The sequence below is a fragment of the Mytilus trossulus genome, chromosome 14, assembly GCF_036588685.1.
Source record: "Mytilus trossulus isolate FHL-02 chromosome 14, PNRI_Mtr1.1.1.hap1, whole genome shotgun sequence".
In the NCBI taxonomy this organism is placed as follows: Eukaryota; Metazoa; Mollusca; class Bivalvia; order Mytilida; family Mytilidae; genus Mytilus; species Mytilus trossulus.
Window position 1 is genome coordinate 51,918,624 of NC_086386.1, and position 23,596 is coordinate 51,942,219.

General features: G+C 32.7%; 1 protein-coding gene across 1 annotated transcript; it reads right to left on the reverse strand.

Annotated features, from left to right (window-relative positions):
• Window positions 1-23,227, reverse strand: LOC134696278 (uncharacterized). The gene is made up of 6 exons (XM_063557976.1): window positions 23,046-23,227; window positions 21,233-21,306; window positions 4,523-4,628; window positions 3,330-3,370; window positions 1,996-2,052; window positions 1-421 (listed from the first exon to the last, which is right to left on the reverse strand). The coding sequence occupies exons 1-6, from the start codon at window positions 23,147-23,149 to the stop codon at window positions 168-170; spliced, it is 636 nt and encodes a 211-aa protein (XP_063414046.1). The 5' UTR covers window positions 23,150-23,227; the 3' UTR covers window positions 1-167.
• Window positions 23,228-23,596: the final 369 nt, after the last annotated feature.

Consider the following 23,596-nt stretch of genomic DNA (forward strand, 5'->3'; position numbering starts at 1 on the left):
ACTGAACTCGACAAATTGACAAACCACACTCACACTGAATATTTTTAAAAATAAAATGAAAATAAGTAGTAAACGAGAAAGTTATAGTTTCTGAAATAATCTATACACACAAATGCAAAAAAAACCATTAGCTTGCAAATTGAAATAAAATGTTGCAACATTCTGATTCATTCTCCGTCAAAGTTGATCATGTACTTTTCGTTTATTTCCGCATACAAGCTTTCTTTTTTGTCTTTACCGCTGTTTTTTCCAGAACTGACACTTTGTCGCTTTCTTTTTGTGATTTCATTTTTCATGGCAGTCATGCTAGTACCATTTCGTCTACAAATTGCTTCTCTGTTCTTCACTAGTAGACCACAGACGACAACTAAAACACTTCCAACTGCTACACATGTCATGTAAGTAACAACATCGTCATGTCCTGCAAAAAATACAACAATACACATGTACTTAAACGTTAGCATAAAAAGAATTATGACATGTCGTCAGGTGAATCTTTAAATGTCAGAGTCCCGCCCCCTTTTCCCCCTTTGTTTTTTTCTTTTTTTTTAATTCACATGGTTGTATTGGGAAAAATTTTCACCTTTTTTTTTAACTGTTAACAACAACGTAAAATGCAGCGCCCCTCCCCTTTTGGAAAATTCTGGATCCGCCTCGGAGTATTATTCATAAAAAAATATGTGATATGATTGCCAATAAGAAAACTCTCCAAAAGATACTACATGCAATTGGCAACTATCATTTAGCGTATAGCCTTAAAAAATGTGACAAGTCAATACCGTATAGTCAACTATAAAATGCCCTGAAATGACAAATCAAAACACTTCAAATGTGAAAGCTAACCGCCTAATTTATGTTCAAAATAATAAACGAAAAACAAATATGTAACACCGTGAGAGTAAAAGCGAAAACCACTGAATAACAGTTTTTTTTTAACTTGTGACAGGCATAAACAGAATTGGGCGGTACTAAATATGTAAGCTATACAAACAATTGATAACAATGGAGATAGTTTAACCAATATATCTGATATCCAAGTACGTACAATGGTCTACCTCCCTAACCAACTTTAACACGAGATTTGTACACTCTACGAGTTTTAGCCAGAGCTAAACTGTTTTGTCTCCACACTCTCATAATCATATGCTAATAATTCTAGCTTATTCATCTGGTTTGCTAACAGATGAAAATATTGTACAGTGTTTTATCTGCACGATTTTCTGGTATTTTTGCTGCAAAATAGTTGTTATCAACATCATCGTACTAGTACTGTATGTAACTCTTTAATTGTTTACATGGTTTGAACGCAATCCAGGAGCAATGTTTAGCAAATCCAGATTTTGGGATATAACAGGTACAGTGATCATAGAAATCTTTGTCTGAATCCAAATAGGAATACATTTCTGAAACAACATTGTTTGTAGTGAAGAGTTATTTCACCAATTAGTGGAAGCTGAAGGATATTGTGTTTTAAGCTCCAATTTATTCAATTCCCACACCAGTTAGAAGAATGTTCATTATCACTGAACTAGTATATATTTGTTGAGGGGCCAGCTGAAGGACGCCTCCGGGTGCGGGAATTTCTCGCTTCATTGAAGACCTGTTGGTGACCTTCTGCTGTTGTTTTTTTTATTTGGTCGGGTTGTTGTCTCTTTGACACATTCCCCATTTCTATTCTCAATTTTATTTTAAAAACATGAAAAATGTACACAAAGTGAAACAGATTTTTGAAATATATTAATATTCTATATGTTTGAACGAACAATTTCATACCTTATTAACTGGTAGAAATTCTTACATTAAATAAGATTGGTGTTTACTATCTTTTTAAAGTATAACCAGTTTAAAAACATTGACTATCGAACATTTGCTTATCGTTTTTAATGATTGCAGAGTACACACTTATTTTTTTCTATATCATGTGACAGTATTTTCTTTCATCTGTAGAATTATCTATCATGTATAACAGGCTCACAAACATAAAAATAAACATACCCGAAGCCTGTTCGGCTGGATTACCATTTAACTGAGGATTTGTCGGTTCGGTCCCGTCTAAAGTGTGATAAAATAAAGTCATAAATTAATAATGTTACATGAAGCCAAATACATAAAAGGTTTTTAATCTGTGATTCTTGATTTTTTAAATTTTTTGGTTTTCATTAATCTCGATGTTTTTTGGTTTTTTTTAAGTCTGCCGATTGTTCAATTAATAATATTTGATAAAACCAGTACTCTGTATTCTTTATTAGTATAGTAATACAAGCGTGACTTCGAAACGACATTATGGCCTCGGTGGCTGAATGATCTAAGTAGTTTCTACTGTAATCACAAGCCACTCAACACTGAGTTTGTGAGTTCGAACTCATCTCGAGCGGGTGCACTCGGCTTCAACATTAGTTGACTAGGATTGTCTGTTTTCTTGTCGATGGTCGGTGGTTTTCTCCGGGCACTCCGGCTGCCTCCACCAACAAAAACTGGCCACCACGAAATAGCCTAAATGCGATGAAACACCATTCAGACGTTCAAAAACTATTAAAATAAATTGGTTCAATCTACGAAACCTTTAGTTGAAACAATATTGCGACTGATTGTTACAATGCATTTTAGGTCCACATTCTCTTTCCAAAAGTGACATAACACATAACAACCGCGGAAAGACTATGTTTAAACTGCTAGGAATTGAATAAAACTGGCATACATGTATATAGATATGACAAGCCGGGGGGGGGGGGGGGGGGTACTTTCATACCCTGCTGGTGAGAACAGGGTCTTTTGAGCATGACATTGTCTATGTATGACTGATTTGGTAAGTGCTGTCGGCACAGTTATACCCAAACGGATAGTCAGTACCCCCTTCCCCGGCACGACAAGACATATTATTGAAGATTAGCTATACCTTTAAGTTTGTTGTCTGTCCTTTGATCATACTATGATATTATGATGCTTTAAGAAAAAGAAGGTCAAGGATCACGGAAATATTGACAATTTTTTTTTTTAATCTCACGCTATAGAGGCAATTTGAAAAAAAAAACGCAAACTCATAAACCCTGTCAGTTGCAGCATCTTAAAAATTATCATTGTTACTGGCATGTCTTTTGTTGTTAAGTATAAACTTATTTCAGAAAATGACGTAAACATAATTGTAAAATCTAAACTCAAACAGTTTTTGATCGAATGTGTTTAATGCTTAAACGCTTTATCGATATTTACAGATATTCCATTGAAGATTTAAGGGCCGGTTTTGATTTATATGGCAGTCCTACTCTTTACAACCCAACGACCATCTTCTTTCATAAAATGTAAGCATGCATACTACATCAATATCTTACCTTCTACTGTAACAGTAATGCATCCCCTCACATGATGACAGCTGTGTAATAAAATAAAACTTATAAATTGTTTTATTATACTTATTTTGTATTTTAAGTTAAATGTTCATGTATACACTTTCTGTGCATCAAATATGCTTCCCTATACTATCAGTAAGATTAAAATGATCATTTGGCAGACGGTAATGACAGCAAGGCACCAAGTTACTTTTAACCTCATTTTTTTTAAAGAGATGAACCTATACGGTCTTTAAAAGTTTGCCTAATTATTTTGAATTTCCTTAAATCCAGGGCATAAAGATTTTAAAATGACTAATAAAAAACTACTACTTTTTTTTGGAATAACGACAACTTCATAACAGTTTATATCTAATAAATGAACACGAAGCAACATATATCAACCAATATTAGTTAAAGGCAGAAGAAGCGTGTATACCATCGGCTATTCGTCCTACAAGAAGCCACTATATTCTTTACACACAGACATCGGTTTGAATAGAGATGAAGAACAGCATATAATCACGTACCGTTTCTTAACTTTCTGAATTGTCACGCATGAATGTGTGTGTAGAAAGTGTGTACCAAATTTTTGAATCAGATAACCGTAAGAAAAATTATGTGCCACACATGACCTCATACTTATAATATGCCATTTGCCGTAGTCAAATTCTCGTACTGTTTTATGAATTGTCTTGTTTTGTCCTTTAAGTTACAAAGTATTATCTTGCTCTTGCTTAAGGTGGTATCTAACACTACATGGAGCATGAGGTGGAGATAACTCTTTAAAATTAGCTAAACGTTTTAACTACGTTGTGTTGTTAATGGAATACGACAAAATGGTTGGTTCAAAGTTTCTGAAATTTTTATACTTTTGTCAAAAGGTCAAAGTAAATACTTTGTCAACATTTTATGAAAATTAAACGAGCCAAACTAATTTTAGTAAAGGTGTTGGGTACCAACTTAAAATTCTACAACACTTGAAAAAGTGAGGGTAAACAATGATTTGGAAATGGTTGAACATCAAAAATGGTTTTAATTGGTCATTTTTTGTCTCAAATCAATCATGTTAAACATCCATTGGAATGAAATCCTTTTTTCAGATATAACAAGTTGACCGGAGAAGATATGTGTTCAAATGTAAGATTATAAGTCTTATGTATACAGTTTATTTAAAATAAGATACAGCTGAACACCTTTCATTGGGTTTACACTGGCACAACTCTGCGCATTTTCGTCCGAATTGTCCATTCACGCATTTTTCACACTGTATCCCCTTCGAAGAATGACCAATCGGGCATTCTGAAAAAAAAATTATCAATGTTAGACACGTTGTTTGTTTGTGGACGTGACAATATAAATATTAAAATTACGACCAAAATGCAAAAAGATTATTTTTTTGTAAGACACGGTGTGCTTAATTTGGGTTAGGCAATAGTTGTCTACAGATAGAAACGACCCGAGGTTTTGATATTTTTTTAATTTTAACAATAATTATACAACACAAATGCCCACCTCAAAGACAGGAGATAGATACTTGAGGGACATTCATACTTCTAAGAGAAAACAAGTTGCTTTCTTTAAAAAAAGAAAAGAAATACATGAACCTAAGACCGCTGACTGCCGGGTCACCAAAAGATTGTTGCTGAATTTGTGTTTGCTTTTGAATTGAAATAATTGACTGAATAGAAGAAGCCAGTTGAAAGTATATGTTTACAGCTTCTATTTGAATAGTTATTTTAAAGCTCAACTATTTTATTGATTACTTGAGAATGTACATAATGTTTCCGATTATAACCCTTTGGCAAATCCTAATTTCTACTAACTTGATGATTTATGCAAATTGCACAAACCTATCGCAATATAAATTTATGCACTCAGTTTCCTTTATTATCTTGAATTCTGAATGATTTTATTTTATCTATCATATCTTCATATTTGGTTCACATGGTAGATGTTGTTTTCGATTAAACCTGTGGCAAGCAATTCATCTGGACTTCTTATGAAGAGACTTATTTTGGTCTCACAAAGCATCTCAGATTTTAAGGATTTCCTGATTTTACTTAAATCAATTCAAACATTATACAAGGAAACTTTGTTTTGCCGAAGAATTTCTTAATTCAGAAGTTTATGAATACCTTTACACACTTTCAAAATAACCAATTTAAATAAGGGTTTACGCAAAAAGGTATGTAGATATAAAAAGATACCAGAATTGAAATGATGTTCGCCAGACACGAGTTAAGTCTACAAGAAAAGTATCAGTGACGCTCGAATGAAAAATGTTAAAAGACTAAATACATTACAAAGTTAAGGAATCTATTATTTGGGTAGACAATCCTTAGCTTTTCGAACAGGTCAAAGTTTATAATAGGACAGTGACTCAAAAATGAAACAAAATAGAAACAACTCGAGGTCTGAATACCATTAGTAATGATGACTGTGCTTGAAAGTCACATGTAAAGCTCTTTCCGTCGTGTCCTGTATTAAGATAACAAAAACGAACATAAGCTTTCACAAGTGAATGTATAGTATTGCATGCAAGTCTTATTTTAGCGCACGAAATAGTAAATAGAAAGCATCTCACTGATACTCAGGAAAATCTGATAGTTGAATTCGAATGTCAAACGGCCTACATTAAATGTGTTGACTCCAGATTCATTGACATTTTATTCAGAATTTTTGAGAACGCAAACCGATAGTGTGCTATTATAATGTGATCTATAATGTGCATGAATCAAGACGTACATATAATAGTTGGTCAACACAATGAATAGAATTTTCAAAACCGTACAATAGTATAAATAGGTAGATGCTATAAGGTAAAACTATTAAAAAAAAAAAAAAAAAAAAAATTGAATTGAAATTTTGTAATAAACTAACGTTCCTGTTAGTATTTTTTTTTTTAAATCCTATGAATATATTTATCAATAAACACGAACGTCAAATATTTACGGATGGACATTTTATTTATCGAATGAATCTGTTTTTAAATTCAAACATTCCACTATGTGAATATATTACTATGCAAATATATAAGCACAGGCTTTTAAATGCATACTAAAACAGTATAAAAAAATCAACATTATGGTCGTAATTAAATTTTGTTGTGATGATTGTAAATTATTTTACGGTTGTTGTGAGCTGCAAGGATTTAAAATGATGCTTTATGAATTGAAAACACACAAGTATTTTTATTCACAACCGTTTAAAATTTGAATATTTAATAAATTTATCTTACTTTCCGCTTTATGGATATATTATAATACAAAAAAATAAATAATAATTACTCATAAAACCTAAATAACAAAATCATATGAAATAATTAGCGTAGACATATTAGGATTATTGTTTATAAACATTATTTTAGTAGGATGCAAGAATTTATAAAGATTTGATTTTTATGTTTCCTGTACAAATGAATATTTAAAAATACCAAAGCAGAGTATCTTGTCATATAAAATACTTACGTTATGTCTTAATTGCAACTCGGAAAACATTCAGATTTCAATCATTGTTAGTTTCTTCAGAAACATAAATACAGTATATATTTTATATACATTTCTTTTGATTCGAATTGAATTAAATAAATTTTATAATTATTATAATATTAGCTTTATGTTTTCCGATCTAATGTTAATATTTTAACCATAATCTTTTCTCTCGTAAGTCTATGTTGAAATACACAGTATTCCGTGGTTCAATCTTCAAACATAATTAGTTTACATGTTATCGAGACAACAGACACTACCAAGTTATAATTGACCTAGATACACACAGTATACAGTGGTCGTTTTAAAACAAATATAATTGCATCGTCAAGGGCCATAAAGGGACCATATCAAAGAATTGATAACGACCTGTTAAGACCTGTATAAATGACCGAAAACTTTCGAGACGTTCCGAGAAATCTATTCTGACTTCCGGCCGAGAGATATCGAGTGGCCCATAGACACATCCAAAACTCACCAATATATAAGCATGAACCCGTCAGGGGGTTCATGCAAAAAAGCTGACAACGCCATTGTTAAAAAAAGAACAGACGTACAATTATACACAACACACAGCACAGAGACACAAACCCCACCACATAATGGAGGTGGTTTCAGTTTTTTCCGAAAGGGTAGTAGTTGTCATTTGTGGTACCGACGAAATTTTTATTTCACAAATTTGTACTGTATCAGAGGAGAGTTATTATGATCTATTATATTTTTTCTTTATACAATACCAAATCATTTTTCCTATCAAATTAAAAAAAATGTTGTTTTCTTTGTTATATTTAATTGTATGTTTGTTATGATTATTTAATTGAACCATGTAGTGGAAGATATTAGCAGGCAAAATCGAGGGAATTGTGCAAATGATGATACAAGCATGAAAATTACCGCAAAGCATCATTATTATATACTTTTAAAGAAACTACTGCTAGCCATTAAAAAAAAAAAAATTCAAGATGGCCACCGCCGTTTACTAAAATGGCTGTTTTTTCAGTTTGAAAATACTGATTTTTTCTGGAAAACTTTTCGTTTACCTTCTTTTAGTGAAACACAGCTGTCAGGTTTGATAGCTACCTTCTTTACATGTGAATAATTCACTAGACATGAGTATTTGACACATACAGGGTTTGCGCATGCGCGAAAATGTAACAATATTCATTCAAATATATTTTAACTATTTACTATAAGATAAGTGATTTGGGATTTTCAATGATATTATGATTTGGTTTGATAACATTTTTCAAGGTTATGACATACATGATTTAACAATTTTGCGCATGCGCAAACTATTTATAGACATAATGAGTGATTTGTATAAAATATATGATGCCACTGTTTAACAACAAGCCAATTCATTTGCATTGATCAGGTATTTGATGGATAAGACGGGATCAAAACGAGAAAAACATCAATAGTAACGGCAGATCAGCCACTTTTGTTAATGGGTATTCAGTGGGAATTGCCTGATTTGAACAGAGAAGATAAGTTTATCGTCATGTAAGGTGGATTTCACATTGAAATGACTTGTTATAAAATTCTGGGTGATATATTACGTGAAGGTAGATGGACACATGGATCATGTGTCCTCACTAAAACCATTATTGCAATACCTAGAGCGTCATATTCTTGTATGTATGTTCAAATGTACCTAGGACTAGACACGCGCATCAGATAACTCTATGTGTTTTAGCTTGAAAGGTATATATCGGCTTAAGAAAGCTAAACACAGAAATTATAATCATGTCATGACTCTGTGACGTTCAATGATTTGATAGACTGGCGTAAGAAAATATAGTCATCTCTACCACAGTTCAATTCCTGGCGATCAATTATAAAATAAGAACTTCTTGTGAATTTGGTAGTATGCTTATTTCATGAGTCAGATTTTGTACAAACAGTCCATATAAAGCATGATACTGTAATCATTTAGGTCTTGATCGTGTAACATATTCTCGATCGCGACCGACCTTCTCCGAGATATGGCTTCCCTTCTCTTAAGTCACCCACAGGTGGCAATTGATTTTGAAAATGATAATTTTACTGTACGTAAGACCAGAAAATATTTTTCTTATAACACAATTGATCAGACAAAAACAGAATAATGCAATTGTAAAGGGCGATTTGTTGTCATAGGTTTAACCGAAGACCTCATTAAAACGTATTGATGGTAGCTAGACCAGAAGTCAGTAGACTATCAGATAAATTTGCAAGATCTAGTGGTTTGAGGCATTCTATAATAGATGAACTTAATGAACACATAAGGGTTTCTTTAAAAAGATCAAAGGCAAATAATTTGAAGATCGTTTGAAGCAAATACAAAACAAAGGAGAACCGGTTTCTTATAACCAGATTAAAAAGAACAACTCCTAATATGTCGGTAAAATAAAACTGTAAACGTATTTGTTAAAAAAAAAACAAAGCTAGAGCTCTTAGATATCTTTTCTAGACTTTTATTTTTTGTCGCAATGGACAAATTAATTTGGAATATTTCTTAATCAATAAAGACAAACTGCTCCTCCGTTTTTGTCTTCGAATGTCATTTTAAACAGTGGTATTAAATCGGTGCAAATGGATAAACTTGAAACATTTTGTAATTTGCAGATCCAAATTCTGACGCATTTATCGTTGATAGAGCAGCAATGGTTAATTCCAGGCCTCCTTGTAGGGAATCAATATTGGATGATTTTGCGATTGTGTTATACGGCCTTAAATAAAATCTTGCATCGATAAGTATTCAAGAGTAGATATTGTGTTAGATTTACAAAATGAATCATTGAAAGGCTAGATGTGAGAAGACAAAAGTTGGGTTTTGGAGTAGTTTTCTCTATGAAGATGACAACGAAACGAAATTTTTCAAGTGTCTTGCCGATAGAAATGCTTCTGTAGAGACTAATAAGGATACTTTCCAGCGACCCCTTATAAGCATGGAGAAGCAGATATACGAATGTTTGTACATGTTCGGTCTGATTATGAAAATTGTTGTAGGACGGTAATTTAAGGTAGCACCGACACAGATGTAGTAGTATTAAGAATTGCAGCACTCTTAAAATAATGGTGGAACAAACTGTAAATAGGTTTTGGCAGAAATGAAGACTTATGATGGCTTCCTGTACGTGATATATCAAATGCGTTTGGTCCTCGTGTAGCTACTCTTCTTTTCGTTCATACATTCATTGCATTTGACACTAAGGGAATAGTTTGGATGACATAGGAAGTATTTCAACATGTAAGGGACGTACTTATTTCTTTGCTGAAGTATAAAGACACATACAAGGACATAAAAGAAGCATTTACTTGCATCATGTATGACAGAACAACATCACTATTTGCTGTTAAGGAGACAAGATGTAATTTTTTACCCAGGAAGCAGCGGCATTGTGATGTAGTTCCGCCTACAAGAGTTTTTTTCGGAGCACATCCAAAGAGCAGAGTATCAAGGAGGATACGTTTGGGCTCAGCCTGATTTATGTACCAATTCATGAACACTGGGGTTGGATGAAAGAAAAAAATCGAGGACTTCTTCGACTACCGTTAAAGTTGCCTCCTCCTGTCGGGAACTTTTGAAATGAGGAGGCGAAAAATCCAGTTGTGTTGATTACTGTAAATGCTACCGTTCTGTCCTTCCTTGTACGAGTTTTGTTCTTGGCTTCTGTCCGAACCTGTGTTTTTAACAAAACTAGGTATTTAATCTTAACAAAGAGATGATAAAAAAATATATTTACAAAAATTTTGCCGCCATTTTGAAACCGGAAATCACTCTTTTTTGTCATTTATGTGTTGTTTTTCCGTACTTTAGGAACTGTAATTTACGCTTAATAAAACCTTACATTGGATTATACCTATAACACAACTTTCAAAGATTTACAACTGGATATGACGCCATTCGCAAAATGATCGGTGGCCATCTTGAAAAAATTGTTTTTTTTATGGCCAGCACCTGATTTCTTTTAATTATCGTTAAGTCCACCTGTATACCAAATTTCATGCTTGTATTTCATGCTTGTGTTATTACTTGTTAAGTTGATGAAAATTATTAAAATATTTTTTACGTATTTGCATCTAATTTGAAACTGGAAACCACTATTTTTCTTCAGTTATGTGTTGTTTTGTCGTACTAAGGAGCTGTTTTTAACGTTTTATCGTATCTAACATTGAATTATACATAACACATCTTTCAAGGATTAAAATCCCTTGTGAAATTGCTTGAAAGTAAAAAAAATTCGAAATTTTTGACTCGTTAGCCGACATTTTGAAACCGGAAGTCACCTGAAGTTACATTAATGTATTGTCTAGTCGTTATTTAGTAACTGTCATCTCCTTTTTATCAAATCTAACAATGGATTTTACATATAACACACCTTTCAAAGGATTAACAAATATTGGCTAATTTGTTATGACGCCATTTTCAAAATGTGTGGTGACCATCTTGAAAAAATGATTATTTTTTCTGGCCAGCAGCGGATTTTTTTATAAGTATCATTTAGTTAACCGTTATACCAAATTTCATGCTTGTATCACGATTTGCACAATTATGTCCATAATATCTCCCACTAATGTTGGTTATTTATAACGCATGTCTCCGCAATTGTGGTACATGTATATTGCTACTATGCACAACTTTCACACGGAATGTTTAGCCTCACATAAAATCACGTTTAATCTACCATGGTGTACTGACATCCCTGTTCCAAGTCTGGAATATGACACTTTATTGCAAGTCGTTCCGATGCTAAGCATAAATAACCGAGCCTTTGATTTTGACAATTTCGATATACCATTCCAATTATATTAGAAATAGTACTTTTATGTTTACATTTTTTATTCTTAGCCTTGCTGAAAAAAATAAAGATATGAATTACTTGTGGATAAAAAAAACTTTCTCAAAAGATGAGGTAAACAACTTATTTTTCAGTGACAAAAGACAACGTTAATTCATTTTTTGTTGTTTGCTTACGTGTAAAACTATCAATAATAGAGGGGCCTGGTTTTCGAAAGTTTCATATTAATATATAATAATGTCCTAATATATTAGAACTTATTTTCTACCTCATTTCATTCGTACTAAAATAAATATTTTCTGATCTAACTAAAATAAACAACAAACAAGAAATAAGGTTGTGCGTTCGTTACAAAGATCGCATAATTATAATCAACGAGTCAAACAAAAAACAATAAAGATCAGACACATGAATCAATGTCAACATGTTATATAATTACATAAGCACCAAATGTACAAAGCTATGTCTAGATGGAGAGGGAATGAGGGAAACTAAAGCAATCTGGAATATATAATGACACGTCCTTTCTAACTTTATAACAAACGTCGCATTTATCAAAATAGCCACACACATTCCTTAATATACTCTCAATCGAAACCGTCCGTGCAAACACCTAACCCGGGAAAATATACATAGTTAGGGAAAACCCCCTTAATGATATAACGGAACGCAAAGAAATAGATATATTTTAATATGGTCATCTTATGACTATCATATGAGATGTCATAGGATGTAAATCAAAGCTGTCGTAAGAGAGTCATGATAGCTATGATGCTGTTATGACTGCCATAAGTTAACATTATTTTTTTTAATTTTGAATAATGATTGAAAAATGATAAAATGTAAAGTCATGAGGAACCTTAAATTAAAAAAGAATAATGCATATGATTTTTATAACTCAATGGATAGTTTTCATTATAAAACTTATGTACATATACTTTTTTCTGAAGAACATTCTTTAGTTTGTTCATATTCAGAAGAAGTTTACTTTATTTTAATTGCTTCCTTCCTTCCAGGAAGTAATTTCACCGATATATTTTCTGTATGCAAAGTGACTTCAGTGTGACCCATCTGGTAAAACTTCGGTGATCGCAATATACATGGATGTCCTTAAAATGAACTATAATTATCTGATTGTACATGTTAATTAAACACGTGCTCAATATCCATGCTTTTTGTTGTTTGTTTACAAACAGGTGACACTCGTTAAACTTTGACTTCAAAAAACGAACTTTAATAACCTGCTTTATTTTCATAACAACACAATTCAAAAAAAATTGACGATTATACGAAATTTATGCGAAAAAATAATAAATTCGTGCACAGAGCACTAAGTTTATGATGTTTGTATGCATTCAATTGGTTCAAGAATTGAAATAGCATTATATTTCACCGGTCACTTGTTTATTATGACTTTAATATAAAAATAAAAAGTATAAATTGATTACCATTCTAAATATCTATGGAAATTTTATTTTTTCATTATTAACATGAAATTCCATACTTGGAGGAATAGAACACTTTCGAGTTCGATGCATTTCCGTCACCAACTTTGAACGTCATTCGTGCGTTCCAATGTTGAGCGAGTGGTTAATAACTATAATGCTATATTGTACGAATTATTCTAACTCGAATAATTACAGCGCCCCCTTACGGTCATTGTCCTCCAGAGGTTAATGGGGTGATCGAAGTGATTGTAATATAGCGACTGGATTATTAGGGTTAGAATTATTCGTCAAATTGAATTCTCATAATTGACAATCAGCAATGCTGTGATAAGGATATTGTGACTACAGTACAGTAACTACAGAACAATCATTTTTTGTTTGTTTATCATGCACAATGACGTTAACTAAGACGCTTGATGAATATTTTAAATAGTGCAGGGATACAAGTGATTCCATTATCTGGTTTATGACGTCACAAAGGCGCGCATAATTGACGAGTTTTTTCAATAAAGGACAAACTCGATAGTGGTATTTTGAAATATGAGTTGATAATGTGTTGAAGTTGGGGTCCGCTCGATAGTCCAACGGTTCAATAGTCCGACGGTTCGATAATCCGATAGTTCGATAGTCCGACGGTTCTATAGTCCGACTGTTCGATAGTCCGACATATCACACCGGATATGATATAAATAGGTTACACTACAGACCTGAAAATGGTCCCTTCATTAAACTAAAATATTTAGGAAATCCATTGAAAAATTAAAAAGTTATTTTAATTTCAATATATCGACACATATACGGGCCCAGGTCATTTCATGTCCACTTTCAGGTCTTTGTGTATATCCCGATATGGACTACTTAGCCCCTAAGAAAGACCGTATTCAATAAAGATCGACTTGTTTCGGAAGAGAAAGTCGCTTAATTACACCACATTCGTCAATTAGTTTAAGCGTTTATTAAAGAAAGATGCTTATTAAACACAGGGTACATTTTATATTTTAAAAACCTTTACAGCTAGGTATATTCGACGTTCCAAATCCTCTAGTCCTATTATATAAACCTTCGTAGGTATATATCGTCTTCATTCGACGTTTTTAATCGGATCTTTTTTACTATCAATTCTGAACCACGAGACTTTTGATTGTTAAAAAAAAATTCTGATAAAAAAGCGTCGTAGAAAGACGATATGAACCTACGAAGGCTTATATTATAGGACTAAGAATTGTCAGGCGTTAGCCCTATGTGCAATTGTGCAATTTTAAACTATGATAAAAAATTAACTGATTAAAAGATTAATGGTTGGATTTTATGTTTTTTTAAAGATATAACTTGTTTTAAAAAAACCGAATATTGATACTTAAATTATCATAAACGCGATTACAATTGCAGACACGTGTGCCGCGGATTCCGCCTTTTTTATTTATTTTTTATAAGAAAATATTCTTTCATATTTCAACCTATTGTAAGCTATAATGATTCAAGAATTTCTCACTTTGCACGTGTGTAATAACGGTGATGCGCGTTACCACGTTGATGATGCAAGCACAGGAAGTGTTAAAATATGGCACTGCATTGGCCCCTATTCCTTATATAGAAATGTCAATTTTGTTTTGAAATTGACATATTTGAGTGAATTGAAAGTTCCCATGAAAAGATGGTATATATAAAGAACTCAGCTGCCCTTTACAATTACATTTCTAATATGGCTGCTAGGGTCATTGCTGGAAATCGCGGAGGAAAAGTGTTAATATACAACGGTGTCAAATACCAGGAAAAAACGGCAGAGGATTCATGCTATATACTAGCGATGTTTGAGGCAAGAGTGCAGGGCCTCAAACAAATATATTCAACTTGAATGATCAAGCACCTAATATTATAACTATTTTGCAAGAAGGTTCCCATACACACGAAGAATAGGAGTCGATACAACATTACAGTCTTTGCGTAGTGCAATTCAACAAGACCCAAGCGTTCCAATAAAGCGGGTATACAACAACTTTGCGAAAAATGTGGCACAAGGAGGCGGGGATCGAGAACATATTCCTGAATTCCACAGAGTCCGTGTCACCATGACACGAACTCGACTAGCTCACGTCCTCGCTGTGCCTCATGATATTAATGAATTTTCTATTCACGGGCATTGGAAACGAACATGGTCGGAAGATAGATTTCTGTTGTACAAAAACAATGGTTGGGGTGTTCTGATATATGCAACACATGAAAACTTATTGAATCTTAGACAATGTAAAGAGATATATTGCGACGGGACCTTCAGAACTTGTCCAAGACCATATTCACAATATTTTACCATTCACGGCCGGTACCGTAATAGGGTGATGTGTTTTGTAAACTATCTAATGACTGATCGCAATATTGGTGACTATAGACATATTTTAGAAACACTGAAAGTCAAAATTCGACAAATCACACGGCACAGATGGCGCCCAAGTAGTCATCTGTGATTTTGAGCTCGCATTGATAGCAGCAGTAGAAACTGAGCTTCCACGCGCTCAAATTAGTGGTTGCTATTTTCACGTCAATCAGAGTTTGTAGCGAAAAGTCCAGAACTTAGGTCTTGCGGCAAGTTACCGACGACGACCAGCAGTAAAAAGCCTTGTCCGTAAAGTTATTACCATTGGATACCTACCAATTACTGTTGTGCGCCAGAACTTTCGTTTGTTGAGAACATCCCGTAGAACTCAGAGATTCTGCAGGCGGTATAATGGACTAAGGGACTTTCTTGACTTCTTCGAAAGAAACAATTTGAACGGGTTGTTCCCTCCCCAGATGTGGAATGTTTATGAAAGAGATATGAACAACAGAACACACAACTGCGTTGAAAGTAAGTGTTATCTTTTTATTTCAAAAGTAAATCTGACGAGAAAAAGGTCTCAATTTAAACTTCCCATTCAGAATATTTTTTACTTAATACGATTTAGATTCAAATTTTCGCTTGATATATAAATGCATTTCTGCAGTTAAACTGATATGCAGGGGTTAGGGGGACTTTAGTATAAGGTTTAAAATTTCGAAATTTTATTTAATACACAATTTTTCGTTTATTCTTTAATTATTAAACATTCCTTTTCTAAAATAGTGGACACCATTTACCCCCCCCCCCCCACCCGGCTACTGAAGGTGTAAATGATTAAAATTTGATTTATTATGTATAAACTCACGTCAGTACAAGTATGTATAGCTGTAGCGTTTGCTTCTCTGTTCCATATTACAAATTTGGTTTTATGTTTAAAGTCTATATAAACATAAGAATATGTGATATGATTGTAAACGGGACAACTCTATCTAAAACCTAATTAGGTAGTAATTTAAGCAATTTAAGCCTTGACTCATACAGCAAAGTAGACTTTCAAGGGCTACAAAATGACAAGTGTAAAACAGTCATGTCAAACACAAAGAAGTATTTAATTAATATGTATCACATATTTTTACTTGATATTAATATACTTTAATTATTATTAATTTTGCAGGTTTCCATCGACTCTGGAATAACACTGTTTCGGTTAGACACCCTTCTTTGTGGACTTTCATAAGATGCTTAAAAGACCAACAAGCAACTTTGGAGAACTCCGTGGAGGCTGTCAATAGGGGCGATCCAGCGCCGAAAAGAAAAAGAAAATGGCGAAATCTAGAAGCACGGATGATGAGATTGAAAGAGGAATATAATAATGGAACGAGAAATTTAGACCAATACTGGAAAAAAAAGTAAAAACACAAAAATACCGAACTCCAAGGAAAATTCAAAAAAGAAAATCAAAAATCAAAAGGCAAAATCAAAAGTCATCAAACGAATGGATAACAACTGTCATATTCCTGACTTGGTACAGGCATTTTCTAATGTAGGCACACAGTGTGCTATGGAGTGGTTCAGTTTTGACACTTTGTTGTATTTTCTTTAAACATTGTGTAAATTTAAAAGTGAACTTTTTGATAAAACTATTTAGTTATGAAAACTACTGAATTTTTGCTGACAATTTGTGATATTTTTCAAAGATAAATAATTCCAAATTTGATTATAGTATTTTGCATGAAAAATATTTGATGAACGAAATGCATCACCAACAAATGCAAAATAAAAGCACAAACGGATTAGTAACACATTCTTCTTCTAATGCAAATACAAGAACTAACTGCCGTTACCCCCCCCCCCCCCAAAAAAAAAAATTTAGATTCAAATTTTCGCTTGATATATAAATGCATTTCTGCAGTTAAACTGATATGCAGGGGTTAGGGGGACTTAAGTATAAGGTTTAAAATTTCGAAATTTTATTTAATACACAATTTTTCGTTTATTCTTTAATTATTAATTTATAAAGCCCCCAATTGCTTTATAGTGTTATCCGATTATCCATGTTGAAGATCATACAGTAACCTAGCTATAAGTGCTTACTTTAACGACATGTGGTCTTGGATGGAGAGTTGTGTCGTTGGCAATCACAAACACATAGTCTTATTTAAATATGAAGCGTAAACCTTGATAATTAGTAAGCAATATTAAAGAATAACAAGAGTAAGTAAGGAATCACAAGAATATACAAAGAAATTATTTTTTAGTCCGAAAAAAATGTGTAATATAACTTGGGTGTCGTATCATACATGTACCACTGTATCGGATATTGCATACGCACCCATATCGTGTTGGCAGTAATAAATCACTTGTAGAGATGTCTTTAACATCTAAGAAACAACAATCATAAAAATGAAACAGCAATTCATAAAGAGAGGCGAAAGATACCAGAGGGACATTCAAACTCATTAGTCAAAAATAAACTTACAACGCCATGGCTACAAAAAAACAACAAAAGACAAATATACAAACAATAGTACACAAAGCACAACAAAGGAAACTGAAAACTGAAGACTTGAGAAACACGAACGTCGCCAAACACTGGAGTGATCCCATGTGCTCCGGAAGGGTAAGCACCTGCATATACATCAATCAACTTTAACCAAATAGAATGATCATAATCAATACGTCTTGCACAGGTCTATACTGAATCATTTATAGCTCAGCTGGATGGTACTAATAATATTGATTAATAAACAACAAATTTCCCTCAAATGTAGGAGCTTTTATAAGCTCCCGCATGAAGGTGTTTTGGTAGAATTGTCGATTTGTGCCATTGTGCTTATAGTACTCAAATGATTTCTTCAATTAGAAGTAGGAATCTAACTTCCGGTTTTGTGTTAAGACACAGAAGGCTTAAGTTTTTTCGTTTGTCCTAAGGTCCGTCTTTTCGTCACTGGATCCGTTCACAGCTATAGTTAACCGCTTCACAGCGAGTCATTTAGTAAACAAGCATATCACAACCACATCAAAGCTTAAGGCTTCTTCTCAACATTTGAAGGTCCCTACTATGTATTGGCTACCTAAACTACCCAAAAAAACATTTAAATATCGTTTCATCTCGGCCTCTAGTAAGTGTTCTACAACTAATCTGTCAGTGCTCTTAACTAGTTCATTAACTACTATTAAAGAGCTTATCATAAATTATTGTAACATGACCAATGATACATTGATATTTCATCCAAGGAAAGCAGATTATCAAAAGAAATTAGTTGTTGTATCACCCTGTCGTGCACCAGATCTCTGCAAATATCCATAGCTTCAGTAATACTTCTGTCGCGAGAGTTAGCATTCATATTGATTGCTCTCATGGCGAACATTGGGCCATTGTTGTTTAACATATTTATAAATGATATTTTTCTTTTTGTTAAAAATTGAAGTTTATGTAACTATGCAGATGACAATACTTTGTCTTTTGGTACTCCAGATTTCGATTTATTAATTTCAACTTTGGAATCTGATTCAAAAATACCTATTGAGTGGTTTATGGTAAATAAAATGCGAGCAAATCCTAACAAATTTCAAGTTTTAGCTGTTGGCAAAAAGACTTTTGAAAATAATCCATCTATACATATTCAAAATTCGAACCTCACATGTGAAAAAAACAGTAAAATTATTAGGCATTGAAATAGACTACCAGCTATTTTTTTTATGTTCATATCAGCTCAATCTGTAGGAAGGCATCACAGCAATTAAATGTTTTAAAACGTTTAGGCTCAGTTTTGGATAGACTTAGTAAACTTACTATATTTCATACTTTTATTCTTAGTAATTTTAATTTTTGCCCTTTGGCATGACATTTTTTTCACTGAGAATAATTCCAAAAAACTAGAAAAGGTGCAGGAAAGAGCACTCCGTTTTGTGTACGAGGATTTTACCAGCTCCTACGAGGACCTCTTACTTAAAGCTAAGGTGCCCTCCTTGCAGATCAGACGATCGATAAGAACAATGGCTCTAGAAACCTTTAAAATTATAAACAACATAGCTCCTGTGTGGTTACAAAATTTGGTAAATGTCAAAAAATCTAAATATACATTCTTTCAGGTATGTAAATATTCTTGAAATTCCACAGATAAAGTCAACCCGTCACGGTAAAAAAATCGTTCAAATTTGCTGCTGCTTTTTTATGGAAGTCTTCCAAACCATATCAGGACTGAAAACAGTTTTTTTCAAATTTTAAAAGTCTTCATTGTGCAATCATACGTTTTTTGATTGAGTTAAGTCTGCCAATTGATATTTTATCGTATGTTTTTCTATGTTGTGATGTTATGCTATTGTTTCAGAAAAAGGGAGAAGGTTTGGGCCCATTAAAACGTTTAATCCGCTGCAAATGTTTGCACCTGTCCTAAGTCAGGAATCTGATGTACAGTAGTTGTCGTTTGTTTATGTAATATATACGTGTTTCTCGTTTCTCGTTTTGTTTATATAGATTAGACCGTTGGTTTTCCCGTTTGAATGGTTTTACACTAGTAATTTTGGGGCCGTTTATAGCTTGTTGTTCGGTGTGAGCCAAGGCTCCGTGTTGAATGCCGTAATTTAACCTATAATGGTTTAATTTTAAAATTGTTATTTGGATGGAGAGTTGTCTCATTGGCACTCTCACCACATCTTCCTATATCTATTGTTCAGTCCTGGAATAGTTTGGGATGTCACTGTTCTGCTTGCAGATAATTCATGAACTGTTTATTATTTATGCTGCTTTTGGTTGCTATGGTCAAGCATGTTTTAACTTCATTCGAAAATTTGTTGTATATTTTTTATTGCACGCTATGTATATGAGATTTCAACTTTGTATTACAGGTTGTTATATATGTCAAAATACACTGTTTTTATGTTATTTATATGTTTTTATATTCGGTCAAAAGCTCCTTAGAGCTTGTGTTGCTTATTTGTACTCATGCCGAATCAAAATAAAGTTTTTTTTCTTATCTTATCTTATGACACAGCATACATTTTCCACACAAGATGTAATATTTTTTCTGCTCTTGGTACTAATAGGAGTGAAGTTAAAATGACTATACGATTATACTAACTATATGTAGGAATTATTCGGGAAAAAAACCACATCGAAACTATCAATTTGAAAGTCAGTGTGAAACAAAACTTCTTAGTTACAAGCTTGATAGATCGTAAATATGAAAGACGGAGCTGGTTTGAAGTTCGTTTCAGTAATTGGTACACGTGATGAATTCATTTTTGATGTTTTGACAGAAATGTTCTGAATTTGACCTTCAAAATTTGCATGCAGTATCACGATACCATATTAATAACACATAGCTGAGAGGGTTATAACACGTGTTGCTATCCTGAGAAAACATTGTCAACCGCGACGAATCAATATTGACAATGCTATTTGAAGGGGTGCAAATCTGCTTTATCACCCTCTAAGATATGGGTTATTTAATTTATTATACTGAATTACCTATCATTATTGTCTTGTAACGATGTATTCTATGTTTAAATTGGTTTCTATGACATCATGTGCATATCAACTATACGGGTATTAGTAAAAACAACAACAGTTAACTAAGATATTTTTTTGACAGTCAAATAATTTTAATCTGAGCAAAAACGTAGAACTTAAGCAATGTACTTAATTACTTGATGTTGATTAAATTTATTGTCCTTTAAATTATCGATTTTTGATTGGTCTGGACATTCAAAACAATTGTCACTAGACGATCATACTTGACCATGACATAAGACCTTTTAGTAAATTGGTTTCACAATTCTTTGTATAACAACACATTTCATTTTAAATATTCATATGTGTTGAATGTTTTTATCAATTCAGATGAATTGTGTACTTTTAACTTACCCACACATTCTCCATTCTGCTTGTAAAAATTGAAACAACAATCCACCACATGTTTTATGCTGTCTCCTTCTCTCCTGAATGAAAAGTGTTATCATGGTTATATTTCCTATCGATTAGCTACCTAGTTGCTTTAAGGATGTGCTTAGGTGAGGTTTTGGAATTTGAGTCAAATGTTCTGAATCCTTGGTGTTTTTCCATACAATACAATGTAAATATTTGCCTCATAACACCCATTTTTTTTCCATATAAGACTTAATAAGCCATAAAACGTCATTTACTAAAATTTAAGATGATCTTTTTATTTTTTTTTAGACCAATATAATCCCAATAAAATGTAAAAGTCTTAGTCAGGCTTTTCCCGCCATATTTTAAATCTCAAATATCTCGAAAAGGAGGTCCATGACCTATCAATATTTTTAGCTTATCTTTATCCCTAATTGATGCCCTACCAGCTTATAGTATCAATTTTAATTTCTTAATTTCTTAATTTTTACCTAACCTGACCTAAGTACATCCTTAAATGCTTATTATCATAACAGTTATAGCCAATATATGTTGTGTCCTTGGAATTTGTTTGTTGTAGGTATAAATTCGCTAGATGATATCGAATGAGAGAATTCCAAAGTTAAATAATGGATTTTTTATTCAGTTTTATAACTTGTTTCCTATTTTCTGCCAGAGATAACACAATAGCTTCAGATGCATATCTAACAGATATTAATTTGTTTTTAGCATAAATTATTGAGTAGAGAAAGGAAACCGGAAAAGTTGCTCAATATTATAGAATTTGCAACATATTCTGCCATCTGTCTTGGGTGTTTATTACTTAATAATTCTTTTATGATGTGCATATTGGGGAATATGTTTATATGATTGGTCGAGAGGACTTCTGAAAATTGATCTTGACGTTGTTTAATTTTCGATAGATGAAGTTGGCCGAAATTCTTTTCGTAACCAGTGTAAACAAGATGGCAGCAACAATTTCACCGAGGTTAACACAATTTTTTTTCACTACACGCTAATCGTTCAATATTGAACAAATAAACATTCGTTTTAATGACAATAAGAGTTTTTGTAGTTAGCAAATTTCATGGAGGACATATTTTTCCGATAACCAACAAATATATTCATGTGCACAGAAATGGTCAAACCTTTCTTAGTAATTTTGAAAAGTACAATTTTTTGCATATTGTTGAAACAGTCAGTGATGCATTTTACTGATAATTCAACTTAATGTAATATACAGTTATTTTATGGTATGTATAAAATGGTTTTTTTCAAAAGATTTCTATATATATTGAGATTTTTTGGCTGGTGTATTTGTCAGTCATAAGAGACGCCCATGTACCAGGAGGGATGCACATTTATAATTGGATATTTGTTAGAATTATACTTTCAAAGACATCTATAGTGTTCATTAAGTTAGATACAAAGAGCATTCGGTTGAATTTAACAATTAAATTATGCTTACAAGGGATATTTGATTCTGACGGCTCAGGAAATTTGTTAACCTCAAAAATCTCCATTTAAGCATGATATCTTTGTTTACAATATTATAAACTCTTTACCTTCGGAATCGACATTCCATGTGGTCTATTTTTACGAATTGCCATTCCTTTTATCTGTGAAATATTGTCAAAAGAAGCTAAAATATGGGGGGAAAATGTCGCATTAACATATTTTTTTTCCCTTATATTCTGCTAGTTAAATCAATGTGAATTACAGTCGATGGTTTGCATTCTAAGTATTGTTGTTCAGTTTAATTTTATCATTTTCAAATTTCCTTTTTAACACTAAAAGAATATCTACATACCTTAGTTGTGTTTTACAAACCCCAACAGCAAGACCTTTTACATGCATGATTCTGAGAAAAATGCTGAATAACAAAAAAAGGGTTTTAACAAAAATCCATTCCATGGTATGAAAAAGATTGTTTTAGGAAAACATCAACCCAAATAAATGTTAAAAAAGGACTTGAGTCATATGATGAAATTTACAGGAAATATTTCAAAAGTCACGATATATCTATACACATATATAAAATGAATATAAGTACAAATGGAAATCAAAACCAAGTACTTCCGAGCAATATGACGTTTGAAGTATTTTTATTAGTTGGAAAACAAATTTTGTTGAAATCTCAATGTAATCGGATAAATGGGCGTTTTTCAATAAAAACGTATTTTCTTGTCCCAGCCACTTTAAAAAAAATGTGTTTGATCTTTGCAAGTAATTTTTTGTGCAGTCAGTACATTTAATTAGATTTAACATTTTTAATCAAAGAAACAGTTTATTTTTAGAGGGATTGATAAGATATTGACTCTTGAATGGTCCAAAACAACCAAAATGGCATGTCCCTAGACC

Bases quoted from the DNA above. Each gene is read 5' to 3' on its own strand.
- LOC134696278 (XM_063557976.1), bottom strand. From the start codon at position 23,149: ATGGAATGGATTTTTGTTAAAACCCTTTTTTTGTTATTCAGCATTTTT. The intron at 21,307-23,045 runs GTATGTAGATAT...CTTTTCATTCAG, and splicing joins GTTTGTAAAACACAACTAAG to GAGAGAAGGAGACAGCATAA. The intron at 2,053-3,329 runs GTAAGATATTGA...ATCACACTTTAG, and splicing joins CATTACTGTTACAGTAGAAG to ACGGGACCGAACCGACAAAT.